Source organism: Zingiber officinale, chromosome 3A, assembly GCF_018446385.1.
Source record: "Zingiber officinale cultivar Zhangliang chromosome 3A, Zo_v1.1, whole genome shotgun sequence".
Classification (NCBI taxonomy): domain Eukaryota; kingdom Viridiplantae; phylum Streptophyta; class Magnoliopsida; order Zingiberales; family Zingiberaceae; genus Zingiber; species Zingiber officinale.
Genome location: NC_055990.1, coordinates 17,372,702 through 17,383,110, shown reverse-complemented (window position 1 = coordinate 17,383,110; position 10,409 = coordinate 17,372,702). Strand labels below are relative to the sequence as shown.

Genomic DNA, 10,409 nt, shown 5'->3' with positions numbered 1-10,409 from the left:
CTATTAGGGATATTAAAAATGAATTCGACCCATCATCTGGATCTGAGTAGACTCAGAAAAAATCGGGTTGAGATTGGAAGTTTTTGGATTTGGGTCGAATATGGATTGGAGTTTTTTTAGTTGATTTAGATTCAGGTTAGGTTGGATTTGGATGGATCCGGATTGAAAATTTAAGAGAATTTTAGAATTAAATTAAATTAAATTTTATTTTAAAAATTAAGATGTTTTATAAATAAATAGTAAATATTAGTATATTAATAATGAAATATTGAGATAAAAATAAAAAAATATTAAAAAAATAATAAAAAAAGGTCGACCGAATTATTCCAGTTGGTCAGATTATCAAAGTTCAGATTGTAATTTTTTTTACGTTAATAAACCAACCCGAATCCATTTGAGTTAACACTCTTGCTTTTGTTTTTACCGATTTGAATCTTTCTATGAAATTTTTTTACGGACCTAGCCCGATCAATTTCAGTATTGTATATTTTGTCTCGCTTTCAATCTCAAGACACAACTGACTGGCAAAAGGAACCCAAGGATGCATTACACATCAAAAGAAAGCCTCACAGTCGGTCTACTTCACTGGGTGATATAACAGACAACCATTACCAAATCAAACCCTAAAAGAGGACACAAATCAAACAATACTTATAATCTAGTCTCACAAGACAATCAACCTTGTTCAGGACAATAGAAATCATCAAGACTATTTGTATATGCCCAACTCATAAACAAGCTCACGTCTTTTAACTTTGCGCCGCAATTTCCTCATGTCCGACGACAAGCTCAGCTACTTCAGCAACTATTTTATCTTCCTCAAATTGGTTCTTGACGCCAGGAGTTGCTATCTCAATTGCGATGCTGCTGGTTTCAGCTTTGAAATTCTGTATTTTGGGCTTTTGATTTGAAGGTTTTGTAACCGAGTCAGATGATTTTGCATAGGGCTTAGCTGTTCTAGAATTTTGTGAGGGAATCTTGGAAATCGTCTTCTGCTTTGGGTTGTTTGAAGTAAGCGATTTCCCCTTGATGCCTATGGCCTCACCACTACCTTCATTCAGTTTGTTTGCGCTAATGGTTACACAGGAGTTCTCACTTGAATTGCCAGCTTGAGATGTAGTGACAATTGACTTGCGACGCCCAAGTTTTGGTGACCTAGCGCGTGTGATCGGGATCTGTAAAATGAACAAAGAATTAGCATCAATATTAATTCATTAAGTTATCAAATCTTAATATGTAGTGCATCAAATGGATGGAGTTAGCTTCAGTAAGTTTATGCACAAGGAAAGCAAAAGGGATTATACCAATACTGGATTACAAACTTCAGAGATTCAAGAAATCAACACCGGTGCAGAAATTGTACCAAACTGAGTGTAGCAAGGCAAAATCTTCTTTCCGTGATGTATTGTTCAAGTTATGATGACAATGACTATGAATTAGTCATTGTTTTTGGGTAATTGGTAGAGTTTCATGAAATAAATTAGAATATCCATATCAAGTTCAATATAATCTCATGGAGAGCAAATAGCTTTAAGTAATTCATACGAAACACAATTGGAGAGGGAGAGTGCCTAAGTGTATTGAAAGGATTTGTCTAGTAAAATGTGTGCCTCTCATAATGATTCTATGTTGAAAAAAAGAAAGTGACAGTGTTCTGAATTTAGAGTTCAACTTACATTCTGAGTTCTAACTTCCTGTTGCACACAATGGACATCTTATACATTCTATCAAATCTTTGATCAGACAATCCAATCTACAAAACTCAAAAGCATGGAACACTCGTGAAAGGCAATGGATTTATGAGTTGATCAAAACATAAAGTAGCAGTTGATATTTCATGCTGACCAAATTATGCTAGTTGTTAAATTTGGGGAACTATATTTCACCTGCATTGTACTTATATTAAGGGATCATTCCTGCTTTTTATGAAAGTACAATGAATTAATAATGTAAAACTTTTCCTAGTACCCGTGATTAGTTATAACAGAAGCACCACTAGTCATAAGAATTTCCTAAAAATCTACTTATAGTGGATGACACACCAAAACCAGCTACAAACTTCTAAACAGTATAAAAAAGATATCATTACCTTCTTTAGTGCAACTTTAGGAGGTCCAGGTTCCTGATAAAAGCTTGGCAGTGGGGTGGCTTTAAATGTCAAGCTCTTCCTCAGCTTTCTGACCTCGGCCTCTTGATTCTCCTGAGCATATTCTTATAAAATAATTTCTGAATAGTGATAAATTCAATTTATATCATCCAAATGACTACCTTAGATTTTTCCTGTAAGTTGTTCTTTTCCAACTCCCTCACATGATTCTTCTCTTCAAGTTTCATGAAAAACTGAAAACTTATAAAGCAGTTAAAGTAAGAGTTAAAATTAAAAGTATGAAATATAAAAAGGAATCACTTAACCTCTTTTCTTTTCTCAGCGCGCTCATCCAACTTAAAGCTAAAAGTAGAACCAATGCTTTGTCTCGCACGTGTTGAACTTATGAAATAAGAATAACAGAAAACTTAGAAAGAACACCACATTTGAAAATTTCAATCATGTTGAAATGATTAAGCAAGCAACATTACGAGGCTATTGAGTTAGCATCATCATCCTTTTTTGTAGGCAATGTGTGCGTCAAGGGAACTGTTTTGTGATCATTTGACCTGTAATGCCATCTTTAGTTGCATCAATCAGAAAATGATTTCAAATTGAGACTAAATGTACAGTTAGATAGTAAAGATGAAACAAATGGAAAACTTGCTTACTGGTGAAACAATATCTAAATAGGATTGCCATCTATAAACCTGTTTTTTATTCAGGAGTATTATGCAACTATCTGATATGACTCATATTATTGGATGCATACCACCATTGCATCAGAATTAAAAGCAAATTACATTTCAGAATGCATAAAGAGGGGATAGATAGGCATATATAAAAAAAGTATCTAATTAGCCAAGGATGAAGAGAAAAAGTTTTGAAATTCTAAGAACAAACAAGAACCATCTCAAGCTCAAATTCAAAATATAAAAATTAATAGATCATCATGTATAACAATAGAGTAAAAGCATTTGAATTAGTCGAGCATTAACAACAAAATTTATGAAACTTAAAGAAGAAACAACAACTCACTTTGCAGCTCCAGAAGCAGATCCGTTTTTAGTTGCCTCCACAGAGTCAATCTTTACATATTTAAATTCAGCCAACAGACGAGTAGTAGTCAGATTACATTACTTAACTTCTTAATATAGTTTGAATTATATATTCTAGAAAAGTAGCAATGAACTTTACCATCTTATGATTCAACTTTTTCCGAGCATTTGGTTCAGCAGACAAAGCAGAATGCTTAATATCAACATTACCTATTGCTACGCTGTAATATTTAGACAAGGGAAAGAAAATGATGGAAGCGACTAGATACAACAAGGAGAGGAGAGAACGAACCACCTGCAATTGATGGCATAACTGTAGACTGCCTAGCGGAACTGGAAGATTTTCGGATGCTATTTGCGCGAGAACCTCTGGAAGGAAATGAGATACTTTGCTTAAGAATATTCCCCTTTTTGGGAACTTCAACTGCAGAACCATTCCGGCCACCAGTAACTTCTGATGTCATCTTCAATTGACTTTTTGCCTTAGGCTGGCCTTCCTGTAGAAAAGAGAGTATAGCTATGCTATCTAGTCAACGTTTCTGTAAGTTTTATGACAAACGCCAAGAAAAAGCCAAGGGAAGAACCTTAGTCATAGTAGAATATGGCGTTTTGTTCTTAGGGGATACAGAAACTTCTTCCTTGCCTCCAGAAGAATCAAGCACTTCAATCTTAGATGCAATTTCAGAGTCAGTATCAACATGATTCTCCTTGTTTATATGAGCACCGAACCCATTAACCTTGGGTTCCTTCTCCGGGGGTGCTTTACAATCCATCTCAACTCCATCACCAGAATCCATGTTACAACGTGAGGTCACCAACTAGAATTGAAGTCTGCAACAATCCATTTCAAGAATAAGTTTACACTTTACACTACCTACAATCACAGAATTAGAAAGTGAAAAAACAAATACGATTCATCAAAGCACGAGTCGTCTGCAACTCACAGTCTACAATCCAACTCTGGAGGCTGATCCTTCTAACTATAAAGAAAAACACACACAAATCAAAAGTAATCCAAACCCCAACAGAAAGAAATCAAACGCATCATTAGAGATCCTAACGTAAATCTTTCCAGATCAAATAAGATCGCCAACAAGAACACAAGATTTCCAACGAGAACAAAAGATGGGCGAAGTAATAAGATCGCGAATGAGACAGGAGATTGGACCGAACCTTCGGAGCTCGTCCGAGCGCCTAGTGCAGCGAGATCTAAAGGTATCGGAAGAATCAACGCGCAACACCCTCCGATCCGCACTCGTCCAACAAGATCGGCCCTTCTGAACTCGAAAGGAACTCGCCGGAGACAGGATCGAACCAAACACTCACACCGATCTTCCTCCCTCCTCAAGAACTCTTGTTTCTCTCTCGGCGACGACCTCGGATTCGATCGATCGATCGCCCGCCGCCTCGCTCGCTCTCTCTATCGCTGTCGCTTTGTCTCCTCCGCAGCAAGAGGACAAAACGGACGACGGCCACCATAGCATTTCAAACGGCAAGCATACAAATTACCACTACTAATTTACTATTTTAACCCTTCACTCAGCCACCTTAACACGAAAAATCCAAGTAATTTGAGGACGTCGGAGAAGGTAGTTTAGTCTCGTGGACTGGAACCCAGCAGGTGCGGTGTCTGACGTGGCACTGGATAGAGCCGCGCTGCAGTGGAGCGGACGGTTTCTCGTTCGGTTACTGGCACGGGAACCGCATCGTTCCGGTGGCAATCGGACGGTTGATCATCAGGGTATCTGACGTGGAATAATCTAGCCCGTTCCAAGCCGCCGCGATATTTTATTATTATTTGAATTCAAACTCGATGAAGTTTTATCATCGGTGAAATATTTTATTATATTTATTATTTTTAATACGAATAACTTCACACCATTAGTGGGTCGGGGCCCAGATGAGGTTGGATAAATAATAAAATAATAAATACTCGATTATCGGTAGGAAGGAAATGTCATGGAAGTAGATAACGATTGCTTTTGAATAATTAAGATATTGGATTATTGAAATGGTCCATATTCCAACTAATCAAGATATCAAATTATCTAAATTTATATCTTAAAAATATTCTTATTTTTAATACTATTGTAATAATTATGATCATAATAATTACTGCAATTAATTGCATGATGTAATAACTTTGTCATACTTATTGAAGTAGTTTTTGATTAAATTAAAATGATTCTAAATTTAACTAAATTACTAAAGTAATATGGCAATGTATACACGCTGCCAACTAAAACATAAAAATGAAAGAAATCTGTCACTTTTCTGAATGAATATATTTCACTAGTTGTTTTGGTGAAATAATAAAATTTATAAACCTATTTGTAGCATAATTTAAAACTTCAAAATTTAAATTTAAAAAAAAAAACAAGGATACAACAATTTGTAGAGACATAGATTATATTCTTTGAATATTTAACTTATAATTAAATAAACACTATTTCATAATTTTTAAATAAACAAGCGAAATGTAGCCCTCGTCATCTTAAAAACTGACTGAACACTTGAATAGATGAACAAACAATTTATCAATCTGCAGGCCAAAACTTTCCGTTTATTGTGCACTAGCTTCGACTGGAGTAAACCAATAAGCAAAAACAAGAGCAATAACCCATAACATACAAGTCCAAACCTTTTAGGCTATTAATTTAAGAGAAGCTAATAAAGTAGATTCATGGAACAAATTCGATTCCATACCATGACGCGTTGGAAATGTTCAGTAAACAGCTAGGAATGGCATTAATACAGAACCAATCCAAAGCTTACCATCCTTCTCCTCCACTTCACTCACTGCTCTCACCACCTTCCCTTCACTGTCCTCCAAAACCTCCAGCAACTCCCCTGCTGGACTGTACTTCATGATCAGAGCATGAGGTTTGCCGCCGATTTGCATCAGGAAATGGAACTTAGCTGGAATCGGAAGCCTCAACAAGAACTTCCTCAACCGGAAATAGTGGCTCATCACATCAGCATACATGCTGCGGCGACAATGAATGGCCACCCAGAAATCGCCCTTCTCATTGGTTCTGATGTTGTCGGGAAAGCCTGGTAGGTTTGCAAAAACATCAAAGGTTCCTGCCTTTTCTCCCTTCAACCAGTATCTACCCAATCTGTTTTAAAGAAATTGTGCCGCATTAGAAGCTCTACATTTTAAGAAACACTGGGTATGACTACAAAACACAAGTGAAGAAAAGCAGCAGCTGACCGGCCACGGCTGCCTTCGCAAAACAAAAAGAATGACCCATCTTTACTTAGACTGACACCATTGGGAAATTGAAGGCCACGACGCAGCACTGTTGTTTCTTTTGTAACTGGATTGTACTTTAGCAGCCTCCCTGAAGGATCTCCAGTGAATACTAGTTGCATGAAGTTCCTGGAAGACAATGTCAATGTCCAAAGGAAAAAAAAAATTATGCATGCTGTTTTAATCTCCACCTGATAACCATACATTTCTTCCCGGATAAAAGATGGAACACCAAGTTGAAGATAAATTTAAGGAGGTGGAGAACAACAGAAATAAAATAAACTATAAAATCATTTAGAAAGTTGGGCTCATTTCTTGGATTGCATAGCAGTTGATATTTTACTTCAATTGTTCATGGTGATTTCCTGTTAAAGATGATAATGCACATATTTAGAACAAGGACATTGGTAATAAGAACCACTTTAAAAATCATATTTTGTATCTCATGGACTATTTTATCCACATCTAAGCAATAATCCAATAACAAGTCATGAGGCATAAATTTCATATAATCAGGTTTTGACAAGGGCACTGATGATTATGATTCAATTGATTGATGTTGTTTTATGAAACTATCAGCAGTGCATAAACACAGCTGGGATGTTTGATATTGAACTACTGCCTGAAACTAATCAACTTTATGTTATACACAAAGGAATTAAAGCCCAAGGAAGAGGATATCAAACACAAAGCACGGCATCAAAAACTATCATCAAATACACATTTCCTTAAAGAGATATTGAGAACTTGGGAAAGAAATACCTCCTCTGGTAATTGGTGCTGCTGTCTGTGAAATATATATTTCCTTCCTCATCTATGTCCAAGTCGTTAGTGAATTTAAATGGTACGCCTTCTGCTTCAGTGGTTAAAGGTTTGGCCAAACCACCCTCTGGGCCTACTTTCAGTAACCCAAAGTAGGCATCAGCAATATACAAATCACCGGCTTTCTTGTCAAATCGAAGTCCTAATGGTCGTCCGCAAATATGCTCATTCTTTAAATAACTCAAAGGCGATGGCTTTGGGTCACATATTTCTGACCTATCATGGGCAATAGCAAATATCAGACTACAATTAAGAAAACTGTTGACACCATATTATGAACTAATCATTACATATTAATACCTTATCATTTTAGTATGTCATTTGCAGTAAGAATCTCGATGAAAAGGGCAACTTCAAACAAAATAATTCACCTTAGATAATTGAACCAGAACTCCTGGAACAAACATTTTTTACATATTATAATTTGCTTACGACAGTTGCAATATGGCGATGATTGCAAAAACATAAGATGGTTGAAAAAACTGAGGTTAAGTCGCTTTGAAGCCCTCAAAATATAATAAGATACCAAGATTCTGGGTGTAGAATTAACCGTTAAGATAATAGTTCACTTAGATTGGGAGAGAAATCGATTTAAAGTGGGGGCTTTTCAGCCTTTTCTGGCCATTCACCTAGCTATTTCTACAGTGATTGCTGAAAAATAGGGTTGACATGGGAAGAAGCAATCGCGCTTACCAATTTGTTATTCAGTTAGAGTAGGCAGCTTTTGCCTCTTGAACCAAAACATCTTGTTACCAAGTAAACCATGTCGAAACTCGAACGAGAAAAGGTTTCACAGAGTTTTTATGCTATGCAATCTACGATATAAGCACAAACGTTGCGGAACGGTTAACATTTTCTTCTTTGGCCACTTAGATCGAGAGGGAAACCAAATATACCTGTTTGGGGACGTATACGCGAAGTCGATCCAAGAGTCCCCGTTCCAGAAGACCACCCGGCCGTCTGCGATGCCGGTGTAGGGCCCCCGGCCGTGCGGATCGAAGACAACACTCTCGGGACCCTGGATCTGGTGAAGGAACTTGATCTCCGCCTTCTGTAGGCGGTTCTCGGCGTCCCTCTCCGTGGGGATCTCCGACCACGGCGGCATATCAACGTGGTATGCCTCAAAGCCGGGAAACGCCGCCATGGGGCTGTAGCCGAAGGGGTCCAGGCCGCAATAGAGAGACACTAAGAGAATTACTCCGGCTAACACGGTCGCCGCCGGCGACATGGTCGAGGGGTTTGAGGAGATGCGACGATGGATGCGTCCAGGGTTTGGAGTAAATAGAGAGTCGGGGTAAGGAAGGTTAGTTGACGCGTCGATTGGGCAAGTATGGTTAGTTGGAGGTCGGATCCAGTGGATAATTTATAATTACGGTCAGATTGATGAGTTGATCATTTCATCATCCTCCTAAGATTATAATTTAAATCAGATGACCGAAAGTCATCACTCGCTCAGCGTCCGATAGCCTAACTAGTTACCCACCGTCAACAGCCTCCAACCATCTACACCAAAGATTCCACTTTTTTATGGACGGGAGGATATGGTCTCGGTTAGTTGACGCATTTGATTGGAATATATGATACCTTGCACACTGGTTAGGTGAGTGACATTGGGCAATTCAAAGTGATTCCGGGTGTCCAAACCCCTTTCGGACATCTAGACCATTCTCGGACACCTCGAATAGTTGGGGCACCCGAAACCACTCAGACCACTTCTAGACGCCCAGACCACTTCAAAACGTCCCTAATACACACATATTCGGTCAGTGGCATTGGGCAATTCAAAATGATTTCGAGTGTCCAACCCACTCCCGGACACCTGGGCCACTCTCAGGCACTCCGAATGATCGAGGCATCCGAAATCACTCGGGCCACTTCTGAATGCCGGACCACTTCCAAGTATCCCGAGTAGCTGAAATCTACTCGGGGGTGCCCCGGAATAATCCGAGCATCCAGAATTACTCTGAGTTACTCATGGGTCGCTCACTGAATGAGAGCTGGATAACTTAGCACCTTATAGACTGAATCTATAAGGATCCTCCAAGAATACACACTGAACGAATCTGCAGGATAATTTTCATAGCACACTATACCTCCCATAAATATTCAATAATTCTATCGCTAAAAATTTAAATCAGTAATGGCATGCAACTATAATTTGATCCATTTCAATGATAAAACATGCTACAATAACCAAGTTATCCTACTGAAAAGTAAAGAAAAATTTACTTCAAACCGCTATTTATGTTAGGGAGTTGACAGAAAAGAAATATAAATATTCACAGAAAATTATATTATTCATGATTTTTTTTTTAGATTTTTTTTGTCCTCTCATATAAGATCTAGGTCAGATCTAGAGATTTGAGACGGATTCATGATAGGGTTAATGTTCCGATTACCCATTGAGCCAATTAAATAGGTGGAAATCGTAACTGGGCTTGATTCAAACCCGATCCGGGTCCATAATGGAGTCAATTGACCAATTTATTTGTTGACTCAATTAAATGGGCAGAAATTGAAATCGATCCATTGACCTAACTCGGTTCTAACCTCGTATTAATCGTGAACTGTGACCGTTGTTCAGTGAATTGTTTAATTTTTTTTGTTCTTTGAATGAGTAAAATTATTTGATTATTTTTTGAATAAATGACTACAATTATATAACTATTATTCTCTAAACTCTATAAATACGTTGTTCATTTAATTTTTTTTATACTATCTTCTCTATATTTTTTTCTTTGAATTTTGAAATCTTAAATGCTTTTAACTTCAATTCTATTAAAAGAAAGTTCATCTCGATCTTTATAAGAAAATATCACTTTAAATATGAATCTCGATGATATTCATTTTACCAATGAGAACCTCGATCAAACCATTTCCGACAATCGAGACACAACTAAGATTCACAATACTCCACATTTAAAATCATTTATTTTTATTAAATATTCACTATAACCAATTTGTCTATTGACAATGTTCTATTATGTTATCAGCAACGTGCATCGCACGCTGCACAATTATAAGATATTGAAAGTCAAAAGATATCGACAATACATGGTGCACATTGCAATTAAGATTATTTGCATCGTATATTCGTATGATGCATGTTGCAGTTAAGATTATTCACAATGTGTACTACAATTAAGATTATTGGCAATTAAAATTATTCATGATGTAAAACATGTAAAAC

The 10,409-nt window shown here is 37.3% G+C and overlaps 2 protein-coding genes across 12 annotated transcripts; both read right to left on the bottom strand.

Annotated features, from left to right (window-relative positions):
- Positions 1 to 631: 631 nt before the first annotated feature.
- Positions 632 to 4,631, bottom strand: LOC122051216 (protein WVD2-like 4). 11 transcript variants are annotated; one of them, XM_042612210.1, is made up of 11 exons: positions 4,318 to 4,631; positions 4,056 to 4,124; positions 3,729 to 3,975; positions 3,437 to 3,641; positions 3,284 to 3,360; positions 3,125 to 3,174; positions 2,578 to 2,667; positions 2,413 to 2,488; positions 2,269 to 2,340; positions 2,090 to 2,200; positions 632 to 1,175 (listed from the first exon to the last, which is right to left on the bottom strand). In XM_042612210.1, the coding sequence occupies exons 3-11, from the start codon at positions 3,939 to 3,941 to the stop codon at positions 750 to 752; spliced, it is 1,320 nt and encodes a 439-aa protein (XP_042468144.1). In that variant the 5' UTR covers positions 3,942 to 3,975; positions 4,056 to 4,124; positions 4,318 to 4,631; the 3' UTR covers positions 632 to 749. The 11 variants fall into 11 exon arrangements, with proteins under 11 accessions (XP_042468144.1, XP_042468145.1, XP_042468143.1 ...); XM_042612211.1 differs by having other exon boundaries at positions 4,056 to 4,120; XM_042612209.1 differs by having other exon boundaries at positions 4,089 to 4,120.
- Positions 4,632 to 5,677: 1,046 nt separating this feature from the next.
- LOC122051215 (protein STRICTOSIDINE SYNTHASE-LIKE 3-like) lies at positions 5,678 to 8,546 on the bottom strand. The gene is made up of 4 exons (XM_042612207.1): positions 8,116 to 8,546; positions 7,160 to 7,435; positions 6,359 to 6,526; positions 5,678 to 6,263 (listed from the first exon to the last, which is right to left on the bottom strand). Exons 1-4 carry the CDS (start codon positions 8,445 to 8,447, stop codon positions 5,870 to 5,872), a joined length of 1,170 nt encoding a protein of 389 aa, XP_042468141.1. The 5' UTR covers positions 8,448 to 8,546; the 3' UTR covers positions 5,678 to 5,869.
- Positions 8,547 to 10,409: the final 1,863 nt, after the last annotated feature.